The sequence below is a fragment of the Patiria miniata genome, unplaced genomic scaffold, assembly GCF_015706575.1.
Source record: "Patiria miniata isolate m_02_andy unplaced genomic scaffold, ASM1570657v1 HiC_scaffold_24, whole genome shotgun sequence".
NCBI classification, from domain to species: Eukaryota; Metazoa; Echinodermata; class Asteroidea; order Valvatida; family Asterinidae; genus Patiria; species Patiria miniata.
Window position 1 is genome coordinate 6,627,022 of NW_024037063.1, and position 18,693 is coordinate 6,645,714.

The window sequence follows — 18,693 nt, forward strand, 5'->3', positions numbered from 1 at the left end:
TGTTAAAAATTCAACCAAAACGACGTGAGTTTCTTCAAGTGTCAGTAATCAACAATTAAGACTCAAACAAAGGCGTTTTCTTCTTTGATGACCCAGTTGCATTCAATTGCGATCAAAATTAAATCGTGATAACCGACTGATTTCCAGATCATGCGAGCATCCTTGTCTTTGTTTATCGTATTCAAAGACGTCCAAGTCATGAAATCAAACCCAGTTCACCATGTTCCATACTCGGCTCTGAATTCGCTTACTTCTTTGCATCGATCATCGCTAGCACTGCAGATATCAACGCGTTACCACAGCGCAGCGTCTGGAATGAAACTGGCGACGTAGCGCTCCTGGTTTTCATCCAACAAGGTAAGCATCAAGCGGAGACACTGATTGGTCACTCAAATGACTGCTAATGAGCAGCTCGCACTGGATTGGTTGATACCAAGTATGAACGCAATGGCTCTGTTCGAGCGAGTTGCTCCTGGTAACACAAGTATACTCCAGAGCTCACGAACGGTAATCTTGATTTCTCCCATACCCTTCCAAAATTACCTTTTGGATTATTTATTGTTGGAAAGAGCAATGTGTATGGAACAAATTCCAACTCTCGAGAGTATCGAGAGTGATCCTACTCGAAGGCACACATCGTGTCTATGTGGAATTCCGTATTGTCGATACACTAATGCAAATGCGGATCGCAAGGCCTTTTCTAAACACAGCGTTATGGCACAACGTTTAGATAGACATTATAGAGTATTATTATATATAAATATATACAGCGCCATATTCACGCCAGCCATTTAAATTCTTCAATGGAATTCTTGAATTTATGGTTACTTTTTTGTTGTTTTTGGGTGATTTTTTGGTTGTTTGGTTGTTGGGTTTTTGGGGTTCTTGGTGTTGTTTGTTTGTTTGTTGGGGGTCGTTTGTTTGTGTGCTGGGGTGTTTGTTTGTTTGTTAGGCTTGTTTGTATATTTGTTTGTTGTTTTTAGGGAGTGGGTGTTTTTTTGGGGGGTTTTTCAGTGGTTGGTTAATTTCAAACATTATATAGGCCTAGGTAATTTGTTGGTAAATAAAAGTAATGTACACCCAGTTTGTCTTTTTTGGCTGTTTAGATGTTTGTCTTCTATCCGTGGCAATTAAATAAGGGTTCTATGTGCATTGTATTGACATTTTGTCTGCCTATTTATACACAGAGGCGACCATCAGTATATGGTTGGCAGGGTTACGTACCCTAATAAATTGGAATATCCTCGAGATAATGTCCACATATTGGTCTGTGCCGACCAAATAACAATCGAAGCTCAGTAGGGGTTGCTTCGTGTCGGTAGCTGTCGAGGCTTCAGATGGATCGATACTCAATTACGGAACTGCGATCTCAATTGCAGACACGCTATCAGTTTTTACCTGCAGTGCATATTTATAATGATGAAAACCATTTAGAAACTAAACCAAAATCAATTGAAAAGGCAGTGTATTTTCGAGTACACATGATACACGGTTGGGGAATTCTATCAACTTCCAATGAAGGCTTTATTTTTGTGAGAAGAAATGACACTGTCTCCTCAATAATCTATAGATTTCGACTGGTGTTAATATATCACAGTTTTAAAAATTGAAATCTCCTTGTTGACTAGACGGCAAAATATGGACGTATTGCCTAGCAACGACGGCCGGTGAAGGACACCGCATTTTTTGTATGCACGCAATCTATTCTTATATTCAAAAACCAATGCAATAGACCGAGTGCAATCTATAGACCAATTTACTCAAAAAGCTCTTTCGTCCAAAATGCAGTTTCAATAATCGTCGGCACAATTGTCTTCATACATCATCAGTGATGAAACTTCAGTGTAAATGTAAAAACAAAAATCAACAAAAACCTTTTGAAGGCCCGTCTTTTAGAGAAAGATATTGTGTACTACAATTCTTGACAGTTGTTAAAACAAGTATTATGTGTCATTTTCTTTGTTGGACGAAATAGGGTTTGGGGTCATTGTGTTTAAATGGTGATATTCTTTGACCGGATTGAGCAATTTCAGTATTTTGTTCATCTAAAAGTAGCTTATGAATTTGCTTTCCAGTCATTATTTTGTTTGGTGCTACATATTGTTTTAAATATGAAATGTATTTTTGGGGTTTGGGTTACTTTTTTCACACCCTGTACTTGTCGTTGCGACGTCTATCTCGCTTTGATGAGTTTTAACTCCACCCTAGACCCTGACGACGCGACTCTGTGTGTTACCGTTTCCCAAATATTTGAACATAGAGAACACTGTTCGGAATTGACAATCTAGTCTGGTTCCCTGTCCCATATGCATTGTCCTTCGGACTTCAAATATGGGGACAGGTAGCAAGCAGTGAATCCTGAATACATTAAGAGGCTTTTCTCGTAATTTATACGCAAATTATATGCAGGACGTGCGTAGGTCTGAATCCCGCCTCCTGAAATTAAAATCACAACGGCAGTGGCGATTATAGAGGGAGGGGGAGGGGGGGGGGGGGCTAGTGGGGGCTCTGTCTTGGCCCCCCCCCTCCCCCCACAAAAAAATGTCTCGCCCCCCTCCCCCAAAAAATCCTCAAAAAAAAAATTGCACTAGCAAAATGTAAGAATGTGACACACATGCGAACGGTATCCCCCTAAATAATAGTCTTGTGAAGGGTGTAGTTGTACACTTTTAGTTAATATAGTGTGCCTGATTGTAGCGCTCCCCATTAAAAATATGGCACGACCATCCTGCGTTCGATCAAAATAGTCGAATTGAGGTTGATTATAGTTGTCGCCAGAATTAGCTCAATGTTGCGCCCTAAGCTTATCACGCATTTTTGATGCGTGTGCTACCTTCTGTAGGCTGAATGTAATAAGGTTCGGCAGTGATTATAATGGTGGATGGCTGAATGGTTTGGCTAGTTCTCGGTTAACTGGTGCACCTTGGGTGCAAAATTAAACATAAGAAGTGGACTAAATTGATGTTTATGGACTAATTAGAAAATTGGAAACGGTCAATTCCAATGAAAAACGTTTTAAAATACCTAAAAAAAACCTATATATACAAACGAATAAATAATATTCATATCCCCGATGTCCCCTCTGGGTCTTCGTACTAAATGCTTTTTAATTTTTTTTTATTTCATTTTTTTTTAGGGGGGGATGTTGCAGGGTGGGGGAGGCAGAGCGTCCCCCTACCCCTTACCCCGCGAGATCACATCCATTTTAGTTTACAAGTATGACCATAAACGAAACATTCAAGTGACTAATTATTATTCAGGGTCCCAATTCACGCATTTTCATGCTGCATGATTTCAGAGAATAATAATACCCTTTCCATGTCTTCCACTGCACACCACGGGCATAATCTACATGATCAAACGGAAAATATGGACCATTCAAGTGAGAGTGAAAACAGTTATCAAACCACCAGGCTCCTTTCCAGGACCATGCACAGTTATACGACACGGCATCATTGTCACGATCATTTGTTGAGAAGGGACGTCTCTTATGCCACCGCAGAGAGTCACCGGCACTGCCGCCGACGTGCCCATCATACTTCAGATTGTACTCACCCGGGGATAGTTGGAAATCTGAGTACTTTGCCCATGTCGTGTTGCCCTCCCAGTCCCCTAAATCAACGCGTAGCTCCCATGTTCCTAGTGAATCATCAGACGTCAGAGTCACCAAGTTGTCATTGCCCAACCAGAACTCACCGGACAGATCGCCAAAGCCAGACTGGTACTCGGTCCAGTTACGGTAGAAGTCCACGCTGCCATCTTGTCGCCTCTGAAACACGATCCATCCTCCGCCGTCAGTTTCCATGTCACAGTAGACACGAAGACTGTCATTACCGAATCCCTCTGGGTAGATTGTGTAGATACCGCTTGAACGATGACCGGCATCTAAGAGCATCTTGCAACTTCTGTAGCGATTCAAGGAGCTATCAGTCAGTGAGTAGAGAGGTGTGTCCTCATCTGCATCAAAGTACACACTCCCTTGAGTTGCGTTGAAGTCTTCGGGATGCCCTTGTCTTGTGGCAAGGTTCAACTCGCACATTTTATTGCAGTCGTTAAAGTTAATCGACTTGCAACGTTCATCCATGTTGTATGAAGCTGAATGATTTCTAGGGCATTCAAAGCAAAAGCTTATCATTATTAGTAATTTTCAACATTTGTCAGTGATGTTTGTCACTTTTGGGCGACTTTTTTTCAGTTCATGAAAGCAGACTAAGTTTAACGAGTTCTGTCATCAAATCTCCACCAGCGTTATTGCATCAGACTGTCGCTAACACTGCAGATATCAACGCGTTACCACAGCGCGGCGTCTGGAATGAAACTGGCGACGTAGCGCTCCTGGTTTCCAGCTATGTTAGCATTCCACGGAGATGAGAAACACTGATTGCTCACTGAAAAAAAGGAGCAATCGACGAGGCTATTTTGTGGCTGTAGGTTTGTGTTTTGATTTGACATGCGTGTGGTGGGTATGTTGGTAACATCTAGAGAGACACTGATTGCTCAGTGAAAAAAAGGAGCAATCAACGTGGCTATTTTGTGGCTGTAGGTTTGTGTTTTGATTTGACATGCGTGTGGTGGGTATGTTGTTAACATCTAATTAGAGTCCTTTGTTGTCAATGATGAGGATGCTTGTCTTATGGGAGTGTCAGTCATCGATCTCTTGGTGTGCCGAGCATCTCGACAATGAGTATGGACTTGTTTTCCTATCTGTCAGATCGCAGGCGCGTCTGAATTACTTGACTACGGCTGAAGATAACACACAGACTATGCGAAGCGGCTGCCGGGAAAAAAACTTGTATTTCTTTACAATATGTGTAGGCCTAGTAGTAGACATACAGTGTATTACATCCTTGAAATTAAAAAAATGTGTGAATCGAAATTTGTAGAAAGAAAACCGCACCCACTGTGTCGCATGTTTTTCTTCTACGGCCTTTGCGACACCACCGCGCGCCAGCCAATCCAGCCAAAGTCGACTGTAGAAATTAAGACAATACATTTCGATCATAAAAAACGAAGACTAAGCTTTTGATTGGTCAATTCGGTTGCCATAGTTTTCTATATGCATCAACGGGTTACAGAAGACTCAATGTGCCCTCTGAACGGTCAGAATCTTGAGGTTAAAACGGAGGGGGGGGGGGCTAGAATGTTAAAATGGAAGGGGCGCCAAATCATCTTTATATTGGTGCGTCCTTCAGAGCGGACATTATTGGACAAGAAGTGACGCTTTTCATTTAATTTAAGTACTATCGCGCAACGTCAAAAAGGGGAACTCGTAAAAACTAGAGATGTTGTGAAAAAGGAAAAGCAAATTTCCGTACCACAGCGAAATACAGACCAAAGGGAGGGGGCGGGGGGGGGGGGGGCTAGAGGCAGCAGTTCAAATGTGAAAAGTGGGGTAGGGGCTGGGGGAGGGGATGAATGCCATGTGACGCTAGGCGGGTGCTCTTTCCTCATTTTATTAATTTGCTTCTTTCTATGTTGATATCACCTGTCTCCAAGAGGAAAAAGATTTTGTTGAGCATTGATGTTAAAACCTCGGTTCACTCCCCTTCTGGTCTGATTAAAGACAATAACGATTGAAGTTTTCTTTTTTGTAGAGGGCGTAATCGCTCTTGTGGTCCTTTTGATTCGCCGATTTACTGAATACTATATTCTAACGGAGTATCAATGGCACTACGTGTAGACGAAGTTGTAGATTTAAGTGTAGACATATTTTGAAGTATACCCCTAGTATCGCTACAGCTGCTTAACCCTAGTACTACTAGAATCACAATCTTGCAAACAGAACACTTTCAATAAATTGGGAAAACTGAATCAAGGATTGGTTCTTGTCACTCGGTTTATTCAACGTCATAGGTCATTCGAACCTTTTTTCTAGTGCGCAATATACAAGCGAGATAGCAAACAGCAAACTGAGTGATATACGAATCAATAAATGTTTGGTTCTTATCACTCAGGTTATTCACCGTTATAATTAATTATATATGCAATGTACAGGCAAAATAGCAGATAAACACGTTTAGATCCAACCAAGTTATTTTAGTTTTTTGCTTCGCAAATCTTAATATCTTCCGTACTATTAGTTATATTCAAGTTGAATTAAATATGAGTTATTTCTTTTTCTCAAATTGGTATTCGAAAGAAGACAGTGCATACTTACATTACGTGACAATTTCAGTTTCGGATTTACTGATATAGCTTCTTCTCTCATTTATATTTACATAATAATGTTTAAGCGCAACGACAAAACCACATTGTACAACAGTTGATATCGCAAATCTTCGTTTAACTACGATGACTTTGAAGATTAGTAAAAAAAAAAAAAAATTCACTTGTATTCTTTTGGCAGGAAAAAAATACCAAGACAAAAGTTTTGAATTTATATATTTGTTGAACAATAACTCATTTATGAAATATTCGTAAAATGTTCGTTTCTCCAGCATCAAGACTCAAAAATATTTGGATTTATGTCTTTTTCAGTTTGTGAACACTAGATGGTTTTATAATGTGCAGGTTCTGGCTGCCATTTATCAATAAAAGATGCGACAAAGTAAATTTCACGTTTAATCAATTTGTTTTAATTTAAGGTATTAAATATAATAATGTGCCCGCAAACTTAAATTCACCTTCATTTTGTCGCTTTTGAGGGCGTCACACAACCCTGAAATTCCCCCTTTTTTAAAACCAGCAGATCTGCTGTGCAAGTACACTGGTTCTGATAGAGGTGGAAACCAGTCTCCCCTGTGACAGATGAATTGTTGTCACGGCGCAAATAATTCTTAATTTGACAATAAATTATTTCCCGATTATACGTTAGCCCGTCGTTTTATTCGATGTCGGTGCTTGCATTCGATTTCTTCAATTACTTTTGTATTTCTAGAAAAAAAAATGGCATTTGAAAAAAAACCCCGGAAATTGAGCAGAGTTACATTAAGTATTTAAAAGCAGCCAATTCTACCACTTACAAAGTGGGAGTCTTTCAAGAGCGAACTATTGACATACATTTTGTAGCAATTTTTCTGTCAAAATGAGAGACCTGCGTAACTGATGGAAGTATGCCCAATCCCAGTTGAGGGCGGTGCTCATCCCTTCCTCTCAGACTTCGAGAAGGCAAATTTGCTCGGTTTCGAAATTCCAAAATTACTACGCGTTTCTGGCGACATGGTTCCATTCAGTTTTTATATATACAGATGAGCACAAGTGTTTCCCAAGAGAAAAAATTGTATTTTTATATTAATATTATTTTAAGAGTGTCCTGACCTTCTCTCCTTTTCCTCCTTCGACATTATAGAAATGTGGGAGGGGGCTAAGGGGGTGTTTATGATAATTGTTTAAAAATAAATATTGGCGTTACCAAGCAAAAACTACAATATAGCGAAGTGATAGATTGTTTAGTGGTGCGGTATCCAAAGTTGAAAAAAGACGATTAGACATGATCACAAACATACATCAATGGCGTAGCATCCGGGGGTGAGGGTATATTTCTCCCCTCACCAGTATTTTCTGAAGAGTGTCATTTTTTTCAAGAGTGTGTTTTTACTGCCCGTCGGCAATATGTCTGTGGCAATAATGTGCCAAAATGAAGAGCGCCACCTATTGTCGAGAGTGCCCAAGGTAGAAAGATGGTGTACCATGCATCCATAAATCAATTTTCTAACCACGTAGTTTAACCTATCTATTCGTTAGGAAGGCCGGGCAGGGATTGAACATTCGCACCCCGGTTGGCTCCATCACTTTGGACATTTCTTCTGTCCATCTTTGGAGGGCTTAAGCCTTTCGCAAACCATCCGCTTTTAAGTTTACAATCAGCCCCTTACGTCACAAAAAGGTATTCATAGTCCCATGATACGAATTTGTATGTGACAGGTTTTCAGAGAATAGAGAGGGCCTTTCCAGTAATACCAATGCACGCCCCTATCACCAGCTGCATGCTCATCTGGATAATATCGACCATTCAAGTTGGAGAGCAAACAATTATTAAACCACCAGGCTCCATGGGCGGATTGTGCACAATTTGACTGCCCCGCATCATTGTCACGATCCTTTGTTGAGAAGGGGCTTCCTCTGTGATGACTAAGAGAGTCAACCCCGGCAGTGCTGCTGGCATCGTATTGGCCAATATTCAGATTGTACTCACCCGGGGATATTTTGAAATCTGAGTACTTTGCCCATGCCGTGTTGTTCTCCCAGTCCTCTAAATCAACTCGTAGCTCCCATGTTCCACGTGAATCATTAGACGTCAGAGTCACCAAGTTGTCGTTGCCCAACCAGAACTCACCGGACAGATCGCCAAAGCCAGACTGGTACTCGATCCAGTTACGGTAGAAGTCCACACTGCCATCTTGTCGCCTCTGAAACACGATCCATCCTCCGCCGTCGGTTTCCATGTCACAGTAGACACGAAGACTCCCATTACCGAATCCCTCTGGGTAGATTGTGTAGATACCGCTTGAGTTATAACCGGCATCTAAGAGCATCTTGCAACTTCTGTAGCGATCCAAGGAGCTATCAGTCAGTGAGTACAGATGTGTGTCTTCGTCTGTATCGAAGTATACGCTCCTTTGAGTTGTATTGAAGTCTTCGGGATGCTCTCGTCTTGTGGCAAGGTTCAGCTCGCACATTTTATTGAATCCGTTAAAATTAAACGACTTGCAACGTTCATCCATGCTGCATTCCCGTCCGCATATGACACGAGAGCGCACAGTTTTGGTCGCATATGCAAACCCTTGTAGTTTAAGATTTTCAGCTGCATAAAATGTATGTTCACCTGTATAAGATGAAGTTCCAAATCCGGAGACAATCAAGATATTTCTTTGGAACACCAATGACAATATGTAAAATAACTCAAAAACAGAGTTGTGTTTCGCCATTTTGCAGAGACTTCTTAACACCACAACGTAGATGACGCGAATGGTATCGTTGATCGCTGGTGATGGAATTTGGTATTGCATAGAAAGAAATGGGTAGAGGCAGACGATGTGTAAGTCACTGATTGGTCTACAGGGGGTAATACGTCAATCCCTGTTATTTGTCAGATTTCCCGCCAGTAACAGACCGTAGCATTTGATTGGCTATTTATTGTGATGCAGGAGTGGTAAGAGTAGTCTTCTTGCTTTGTAAGATAAGGTAACACGTTACGTAGCATTGAACTCTTATTTGGTTTAGTTGCTGGTCACCTTATTGAAGTCGGTCCTGTATTAATAAAGATGCAGCCTTTGATATCAATTTCACGCTCTTTGATTCTATTCTCAATATTTAATAAGAAAACCCTTTTGGATTCCACCCACCGTAACTTGATGAAAACGCCTTGAATTAAGGCAGCATTCTTAATTACGAAGTAGTACCGACGATAACCAGTTGACCTACAATAGATATTGTTGTTTGCGATAGTTACTATGACTACACTCTTCGGCTGGCACAGTACGAATTATTTCTTCGATGCCAAGGTATACAGCTAACCTGCTGACTGGCGCTGTATGCCATAATGCGGTACTGGTATTAAAAATAGCAGCACTCTTAAACTGTAGTATAATAAATGTCAAAGCCGAAGAGGAAAGTTGGTTGGTGAATTATAACCAAATTTACAGTTTCGTTGCTATCAAGAGGAATCCAGATGCGAGTTCTGTTTATTTATTTTTAAAAAAAATATTGTTTTGTAGATACCAAGTGAAAAACAATAGTGATATTTTTTTTTTAAGAATAATCACCGTCATTTCAATTGAGTAAGGCCTCATTAAATCTTTGGAATTATTAATTTATTTACGGGCAACAATATACCCCATCACGTATACAGCGAATTTGGACAAATATTTTTTTGTTTGCCTTTGTTTTGTAATCAATGGTGCTCGGTCATCTGTGAGTGAAGAGGTGCATGAACTAATATTTAACATTGTACAATTTCCTAGCGTGTACACGTGAGCCCATTGTTTTTGGATTACCTTTATTTTGATACACCCTGCATGTAGATGGAAAGGTAGATATATTTGTATTGAAGCATAGCTCCAGCGTGTCACAGCTGCTTCACACAGTACTAGAATCGAATTCTTAAAAAATAAACGAAAACGTTTAATGAATCGGGAAAAATCAACATGATGCATTTCAAGCTTTTATGCTGTTCGTTCTCCATATTTCAGTGTTATACATTAAACTTGGGGGTGGGTTGGAATATACCCTCACATTTGGCATTATTTGTTACTCACAAAAAAACATCTGGGGCTGATAGAATACCCCTCTCCCTTGGTCTAAAAGTGGTACCCAGGATTAACGCTCTTGCATCAAGGAGATAGTGTTTACGGCTTGAAATACGTATGCGTATGCCATAAAACATCCGCCGCGTCAGAAATAAACAACCGGGATTTGTTTGTCTTTTCTCGGGAACACTAGCCCGACATTAAGGTTAGGTTTCTCCTAACATTATTAGGATAAGTAAATAATCGGAATAAAAATTAAAATTGCAACGATTATGTTCACCTTTAACTAAAACTCACACGATTTGGCGAACGGTGCAGCAGTTGCAGCATCGGGTCACGGGATCTTTGAGAGACGTTTTGAAAGAAGAAAATTATGATATGCAGTATAAGCATGTGCTAGGGTATTCCCTGTAAGTCATACTATTGCTCAACCATGGCTAAACAAACGGCCTCTGATAAACTCGTGACTCTTTCAAAACTAATTGAAGGATGGATAAGCACGGTAAGGAGTACGGAAACAAAGCATTATTTTTGCGACATATTTCCTCATGGACGAGATGTTTGTATGCCGAAAATATATACCAAAGTCCAATGCAAATGCCAAATCAGTTAGGTCTGTATACGTTGATAAAAGCGCGGATTCTTTAGGGGAGTTCCATTGCGAGTTCAATGGAGCCTTTCTTTTGTCACCATTTTTTCACAGTGTCCGCTTGGGGAGAAATCAAAAAGATTGGAACAAACTGCAGTTAAGACACGTGCTCCCCTTGTTGGATTTGAACCCCATATCTAAACCTTTTCCTGGGAAAGGAATCGGATCTTTCAACCCAGAGAGCCATATAGCAGACTGCAAAAAGAGTTGAAGTGATAGAAAGGCTTCTTATGTTGCTGAACAGTAACTACATTGACCTATAGACGCCAGTGAATGCATCTACCTCCACTTCCAAAACTCAGGAAAAATACTCACAACTCTCCAAAGTGCTTGAGACTCACATCGAATTAAAGCTTAATTATTACCGCAATTATTTTTTCCATTTTGGCGAGGTGCGAAGCATATCGCAAGACGCGCACTTTAGCTGGAGCGACAAGATCGATTTGCATAACACGACGTCACGGCTTTGGGGTCATCGCTTCTTACATTCAAAATGGCTGCTACCGACAAACGTTTTACGTGTGTATATGGACCCCAGAGAGATGCTTAAATTCCTCGAAAAATTTGATATAACTTAAGATAACCTAATCAACCCAAAGGGCAAAGAAGCTGACACATCATAGAATACAACATGTCGGTGCAGTTTCGTGCGCAAGTGCCTGACACTCTCCCCAGCAGGTTGGTCTGCCTGCTGTATCAGCGTTGGTACAGCGCAGCAATACCTTCGCCATACCAGCGTGGCTAGGAGAATCTGTACAATGCAAAAGCGAAGCCCGGTCTTCTAAGAGGGTTGCAGACGTCAGATTTGCGGGAAAATTACCTTTCATGTTAAATTAAATAATAACACTTGAATAATTTGAAGAGCACGGACGGTACAATCTTTAGCTCGCAAGATGAGATGCGAAAGATAAATACTATTATTACAGTCAAAAACGATTAAACCAGGATATGTTTTTTCGGCTTGCAATCTCTGACGACTAAATTCAGTTTTCCTTGTTTTTCCAGCTCTTTCAGTTTGGTGTGTTCCAGGGCGAAATGGTGCCCCGTTTTGAGAGAAAAGTTGAATTTCCCATTGTCAAAATAATGATACTTGACTGCTCGACCCTCCAAATCTTTGTAGAACGGGTAGAATCCGAAGAGACTGATGTTGGAGCAGAACGTCCGAGCGACTGCGTACATGTCTAATCCAAGCGTAGCTGATCCCATTGGTAGACCCCATGCCCTGTAAGGAGGGAGAGGCGGGGAAAGCATATTAATCAAGTAGGGGGAAGCATTATGAACGAACGCTCAGGGCACGCTAGCTTTCACTGCAATTCAGTTTCAATCATTGAGGGACGGATTAACTTTGAGGAAATGGGGGGGGGGGGGTGATATGAAGAGAGGGGGGTGGAGTGGAGGGGTGCCGAAGCCACGCCTTACTGGAGGGGTGGGGAGGTCCGGGGCATCCGTCCCTCAAAATTAAACTCTACGATGCTTCAGTCTCGACTGTAGTCAATTTAAGAATACATTTCGGAACTTAAGCATTCTATTCATTAAATTTGCTCCCATCTTAGTATAACATTAGCCAGCGGCCCCGATACGCCACTGATCATGGGTTATGAGTTCGCTTGATCACGATTGTTCATATTCGTGTCTGGTCCCAATGTCATATGGGTAAGCAATATACCATCGATGTTTTGCTAATTTCCCCTACATTCTCTGCTTACAGAGCTAGTACCGAAATTAAACAGTAACCTTACGGGACTAAACGTGCGCACAAGCCTAAACTCCTTGCCAACCCGTGAAATAGGACAAGCAAAGGCATGAATTTGCGCCCCAGGATTCTTCCGGGCGCCTTTCCGTCGCTTAGGTACTGAGATAAGAAACATCCATAGTTATAGGGATATCGCACTCAGAGGAGAAAAAGCAGCTAAAACATTGTCAACAATTTCCAAAAAAACAGTAATAATGATACCTACTTTTCGACTTGGATTGGTTTCCAGTTGAAGGCGAAACGAATACCCGAAAGTCCATTTTTCTTTATTGTGTCAATTACTGCTCGGTATTGCTGGCTAGCCGGATGCACACCGCCGCTTTTAACAAGATGTTTCGGATACCACAAAATCGATTCTTTCAAAGTTCGAATGTGTTCCAGGAATCGAAGTAGTATCTCTGGTTTCTCAGCAATTTCTTTGCTTTTCAGAAAAGCGTTACCGTACGCCGTAAGCAGACCTCTGTTAAAAGCATTCAAACTTGACTTTTTGCCGACGTCACTTTCGTAGCCTTTTATCAGCCCCATATTGGCGCGGATAACGAAGTCATGTGAGTTGATGTAATCCCCACAACTGCTGTTGTTTAAGATACCGCTGTTACCGATCACAGCACAGCTTGTCTGCCGTGGGATGAGCTCTACTCCAGGGAAATGTTCCTCCAAGTTACATCGCTCCACGTCAAGCACTGAGGATTCGTGCGAAGTGTTGCTTTCTCTTGCTATATGCACAACAGGATTATACTTTTGCAAGTTGAAGGTCATGTTGTCAGTTGGTGTATCGTTCTTGTAGACAAAGATGGCCAAATCCAGAGGCACACAGATATCAGCTGCAGATCTGAAAAATGAAGAAAGAAAGAATTGTTTTAGATTCCTTCCTCCCGAATCGAGTTTAATCACCTTTGAGTCCAGATGCAAGGACATTGAACATTTCAATTCAATTCAATTCAGTTCAATGCAACATTTCTTTCTTTTAAACCGCAGACTACTATGAAAATCAAGTAGCATATACATTGAGAGAAATCAAAGAAGACCATGTAAATGGAAAAGCAAAAGAAACACAGACACAAAAAATAATATAGGTTTTCCCGGCCAATTTCGCAAAAGTAGCATTCAAATTCATCTTGACACTCTTTGTTGAAACGATAACTTTAGAACAACATATTGCATTGGTTTCAAATTGCGAACGGTTATTAACCATAACATTTGACACAACCCGTTTGAAAATTGGCGTGAACCATGGAAGAATATATTAAATATGATTAAAGGAAAGAAGGGCTGAGAATTACGAAAAATTCATTCCGAATCTGAGTCTATTTTTATTGAGAAAAAAAAATGAAGCACTCTTTTGGAGACAGTAACTCCAGAAAAACAATTTGTACTGAAACGAAACTTCGTTCGATAATAAGTCGTGATGTAATGACAGAAAAAGTGGAAATCGACTGGAACCGTGGAAGAAAAAAAAAATACACACAACGACAATAACCAACGGCCAAAAGTGCACTAGGACGCTCCGTACATTTTGCTACCCTCTATGATTTTTTTTCCTTTAAGAGGGCGCCGTACACAACCACTGGTCAGCATCTTGATAGTGGCCAATTTGAAGCAAAGTAGCGCCCTGCTGTCATTCCCGTGGTTGTTATTAGTGTTCAAATTCGTTTTAAGACCTGACATGTTCATGTTTAACACATCCTGAATTGAAGTTATGTCACTGATTCGGTTAAAGTGATCATTCAATTTAGCAGTCGGTTTGGTTTAGGGTTATTTGCATGAGATTCTTGTTTTCGTTTTCATTTCCGGGCATTCTATTCAGCACTTTTTGCATTCAAAATGAAAGTAAACGAAGGTATACGATGCGAGTCTTTTAATTTCTTTCACCTTTTGATTATTTCTGCTTCATGTCGTGGTCCATTGTTGTGTTTCTGGCCCCTCCTCTTGGCAGGTTTTCCCGTCTGCCAGATAGACTTACGCGGCTACAATTGACCTGCAGCAGTTTTTATGATAGACATCTCATAAAACTTTTTTTTTTTACGAAACTGATCCAGATTAGAGAGTTTTTACCATGGGCGTCGCGAAGGGGGGAGGGGCAAGGGGGCTTCCTCCCCCCCCCGGAAAAGCAAAAAATGCAAAAGAAAAAGAGGCGCGAAGTAATATTACTGTTAATTTAATGGGGTGGGGGGGGGGCAAATGTCCCTGCCCACCCTCGAAAAATGATAAATCTAGAATATGCTGGAAAAGTACAGGGATTTCGGGGGGGGGTGGTTTACCTTCCTCTAGAAAAAATCTTGGCGACGCCCATGGTATTTACAGAAAAAATACCATTGCTCAGTTTAATTATGGCGGTAAATAAAAGAGCGCCATCTGTTGGTGTTGCCACTGGTAAAGGTCGAGTTGCGAAAACTGATTTCCCTTGCAAACACGACAAAAATAGAACTCGGGGTACATTGAAAACGTAACCTCTGCACTCCATCACTGCACCTAAATCCGGAAGTGTGCCCGAAAATTCAATCAAACTTAATTAAAGGGGATCCTTAATTGTTAAATATAGGGGAAACCAAAATTATAAGAATAAATTATGAAACTTGATATTGCTGTGAGAGTTCCATTTCGAAATATTTGTTAATGTTTTCACATCGATGTCATTGCCTCACATTTATTTCGAAAAAAAATTAATAATAATCATATAAAAATGGTGAGTTTGTAATGAAGGGCTTGTTTTGATAAAGAAAACAAATGAAATAGGCTCTGAATAAGTTGAGTAGGACAACGTTAATGAACGTGAGGGATGAACACTATCATGAAGAACACAGGATGTATGAACAAAATATGGAACTACTGTTGCGTCTATAGTGCGCCCTCTTGCATTCTTGAGAGGAGTTATCGCCATGTTCTACTTTGCATGGTAAATGTGTTGCATCGATCAATAATTATGCGTTCGTGTTCACTACAATCACTTTGATGATTGTCAAGTTCATAACTTTCACATACTAACGCATTGCTTTTGGAAATCATGCTTTATACACCCTGCGCTCACACCCATCGTCATATAGGCAGATTCAAATTAGCATTGAGAACGAGGACCTTAATTGGCGGCTTCCTTCTGTGCATTGAAAAGAAAGGTTGGACATTGATGGCCTCGGACTTAGCGGCTCATTTAATAACAACCTGTATTCGCCACTGCACTGCGCTTGACGATTGCCGACAATTATTCTCTATTGCATGGGTCACAGAACTCGCTCAAAAGAGATATAGCGAACGCAAATCGTATTTGGGGGTTGAAAGGCAATTTCTTCGCATTGTTAGTCTCACTGCTCCGTGCGGTTCACCGTTATGCACAAGGTCACACGTTCTTGTGTTATAAAGGCAAAGTGGGTTTTTTTATAAATAACGACTGGTTTTTATCAACCCTTTTGGGGGTACTTTTTGTAGTCTACAAACGCAAACAGCGAAAGGTTATTTTGTTCAACAAGTTATAACCGGGTGAAGGAGTGCAAAATTTCAGATTTTCTGAAGTTCCCCGACCACGGACCCTGACTAAGCTCCTCCTTGATGCACTTACATGTTACTTTAATTCAGTACAACTCACTGCTAAAGAGCCACAGATAAGGCTAAACTTCAAGTCGATAGTAGCGGATCTAGAGGGCGATTAGGAGTTGTAACTCCCCCACACCCCCTCCCCCTCCCTCCCTCCGTTCAGCCGCTGACTTATGTCATGATACTAGTAATATAGGGACAAAAATAATAAATGGAATACTGAAGTTCCTAAATTATTCTTCATTGCCTTAAAATGCAAAAAGAAACATCATAGATTTCAAAATGTTCCGGGGGCATGCCCCTGAGGCCTCCCCCTCCCTTTACATCAACCCATTGTATCCTGAAAGTTAGATCCGGCCCCGTGTCGGCTTTTAGTCCGTTTGGTGTGGCCAGGATCTATTCATTTTCGAGGATCCCAAATTCAGAATTTTCAACAACAAAAAGTATTGTGTGCACAACTAGCAAAACTTCCCAGTTTTTTCTTTTTAGTTTTAAAGAATCCTCAGGAAAATAGCAATTAAGGCTATCCACCGAAACATATTGGGATGTTTTCAGGGCCGATAAACCATGGCGCCGTCCCTAGAAATAAACGTCCAACTTACTTGCTACACACCGTCTTGCAGTGCAAAGTCACTTGTCGCATCTGCTTGGCTCGGACTACCGGCGATAGCGTCGTTCTAACCGTATACCTGGCCGTCGATGCACGTTGCGTCGTCATCACAGTCGGTAAATCGCCCAGAGTTTTGGACTCTGGTCGATTATACGGCGTTATATTAGTCTTTTCAACTTGAAGAATGTAAAATCTCATCATTGATCCCATAATTGAAAGGCTACATATTGCTAAGTACCACCACCAAAGTGAATGGCCCGCCATCATTTGTTTTTCCTCTGGGCACCGGCAGGTTTAAAACTTATAGTATACGAGATACAGCCACAATCATGTCGAGTTGAAATATTTACAGGTCAATGCAGCATGCTCAGTAGACCGTACGAAACCACCCGCGCTGTGATGACGTTTCTTGGTTCCAACACTAGATTAATTTAAGTAGCTTTGGAAACAGAATAGTAAGTTGTGTTGGTGCATTTCTAATGTAAAGTCTATAAATTGACTCATTTGTAACCTACCAACTGTACAAAAATAGTTATAAAGTTGTAAATTTTGAAGACCCCAATTGATTTTTAGTGGATTCTGATAGAGGAAGACATACTCTATCAAGTCCTTTTCATTTCGTGATTTTCGGAATGATACATTATTACATAAATTGGGTCAAAGTTCACGATAACATATTAAAGGTCACGTGACCTACTTTTCACAAAATTTAATTTTGACGAAAGAGTTGATTTGAGCATGCAATTTTTATTATTTTAATATCTTAATATCATTTAATATCATTTAATATCAATATATTCGATGGAAATGGACATGGTTTGACATTCTACCAAAGGATGGTATTTGACTCTAAAAATGTCGGATCATATGGTAGGTTATGTCATATGGTAGGTCGGATCGGGCTAAACATTGGTGAGCATTCATTGTTCATCAGGATCTACAAGCACAGCAATTTTTATCAAAATCGGAAGACATGAGGTAAAAAAGTGTGTTGGTCTAACATGGAATGACCCATATGGGATTTGGGATAGAAAAACAAGGAGAAGCAAAAGAAAAATTAGAACAAAAATAATGGCTATTCCGCAAAGTTGCGGAAAAACAAACAATAGGAAAACTAGCGTAAATCAAGAGAGATACAATATGCATTTTATATTTTCAAAAAGTGTAACAATAATCGCTTTACCTGTTGTTACATTTTTACTTTAGGCGATTTCGATCTCGTTCCCGCCACACTATTATTAAAGTTTCATAGTGAAATCTTTACTTGAAGCGTCAAATGTATCTGCTTACGGAGAGTTTTAATAATGGATCTAATTCTGAAGGGCTTTAAGAAGAAAAAAAACGCCACGGAACATTCGGTGACCTTATGCATTGACCAACTCACGAGTCAATTGCCTGGCCAACCGTTACAAAGAAAGACAGGCCTCAATATCAACAATGTTTCCGGCCCATCAGCGTAAATCGGTGGGGGAGGGGGAGGGGGACAGTCCCCCCTTTTAAAGTGGGGGTATCATATCGTTTGGCACCCCCCCAACTTTTTTCGTCCACAAATAAAAATTGCAGCCTATATTTCATTTTATAGCTCAGAATAGCTGATCTAATGACTCCAAACTCGAAAATGTTGTTTTAATGATGATCTCTTGCTAAAAACAAATTGGTTAAAGTGGTAAGAAAATGCCTCAGATCGTACCACAGAGCCTCTAGAATCCAACATATTCCGGGTCCCTTCAGCAGACCCCGGACCCCGCGCCGCAAAGACTTCGCGTTTCGCACGCTCGTTATAGTTCTGATCAAGGTATGTCCTCCCCCTCCCCCCCCCCCTCTTTTGAGAAAATTGACGTCAATGGTCCGGCGATCCGACCAGCCAGTTTAATAATAAACGCCCTAGTTATATTTGACACTATCGACTAAACAAAATTAGAGGGAAATAAACGAACCAATGGGCTAGTTTAATGTAGACTGATTT

The 18,693-nt window shown here is 40.7% G+C and overlaps 3 protein-coding genes across 3 annotated transcripts; all 3 read right to left on the reverse strand.

Annotated features, from left to right (window-relative positions):
* Nucleotides 1-3,256: 3,256 nt before the first annotated feature.
* Nucleotides 3,257-4,084, reverse strand: LOC119731856 (microfibril-associated glycoprotein 4-like). The gene has a single exon (XM_038205141.1). The coding sequence runs from the start codon at nucleotides 4,082-4,084 to the stop codon at nucleotides 3,257-3,259; it is 828 nt and encodes a 275-aa protein (XP_038061069.1).
* A 2,338-nt stretch (nucleotides 4,085-6,422) lies between these two features.
* Nucleotides 6,423-9,081, reverse strand: LOC119731582 (microfibril-associated glycoprotein 4-like). The gene has a single exon (XM_038204772.1). It carries the CDS (start codon nucleotides 8,946-8,948, stop codon nucleotides 7,830-7,832), a length of 1,119 nt encoding a protein of 372 aa, XP_038060700.1. The 5' UTR covers nucleotides 8,949-9,081; the 3' UTR covers nucleotides 6,423-7,829.
* Nucleotides 9,082-10,506: 1,425 nt separating this feature from the next.
* LOC119732623 (CMP-N-acetylneuraminate-poly-alpha-2,8-sialyltransferase-like) lies at nucleotides 10,507-17,004 on the reverse strand. Its single transcript, XM_038206205.1, has 3 exons — nucleotides 16,720-17,004; nucleotides 12,795-13,421; nucleotides 10,507-12,058 (listed from the first exon to the last, which is right to left on the reverse strand). The coding sequence occupies exons 1-3, from the start codon at nucleotides 16,992-16,994 to the stop codon at nucleotides 11,773-11,775; spliced, it is 1,188 nt and encodes a 395-aa protein (XP_038062133.1). The 5' UTR covers nucleotides 16,995-17,004; the 3' UTR covers nucleotides 10,507-11,772.
* Nucleotides 17,005-18,693: the final 1,689 nt, after the last annotated feature.

Bases quoted from the DNA above. Each gene is read 5' to 3' on its own strand.
- LOC119731856 (XM_038205141.1), bottom strand. From the start codon at position 4,084: ATGGATGAACGTTGCAAGTCGATTAACTTTAACGACTGCAATAAAATG.
- LOC119731582 (XM_038204772.1), bottom strand. From the start codon at position 8,948: ATGCAATACCAAATTCCATCACCAGCGATCAACGATACCATTCGCGTC.
- LOC119732623 (XM_038206205.1), bottom strand. From the start codon at position 16,994: ATGATGGCGGGCCATTCACTTTGGTGGTGGTACTTAGCAATATGTAGC. The intron at 13,422-16,719 runs GTAAGTTGGACG...TTCATTTTTCAG, and splicing joins TGCAAGACGGTGTGTAGCAA to ATCTGCAGCTGATATCTGTG. The intron at 12,059-12,794 runs GTAGGTATCATT...CCCTCCTTACAG, and splicing joins AAACCAATCCAAGTCGAAAA to GGCATGGGGTCTACCAATGG.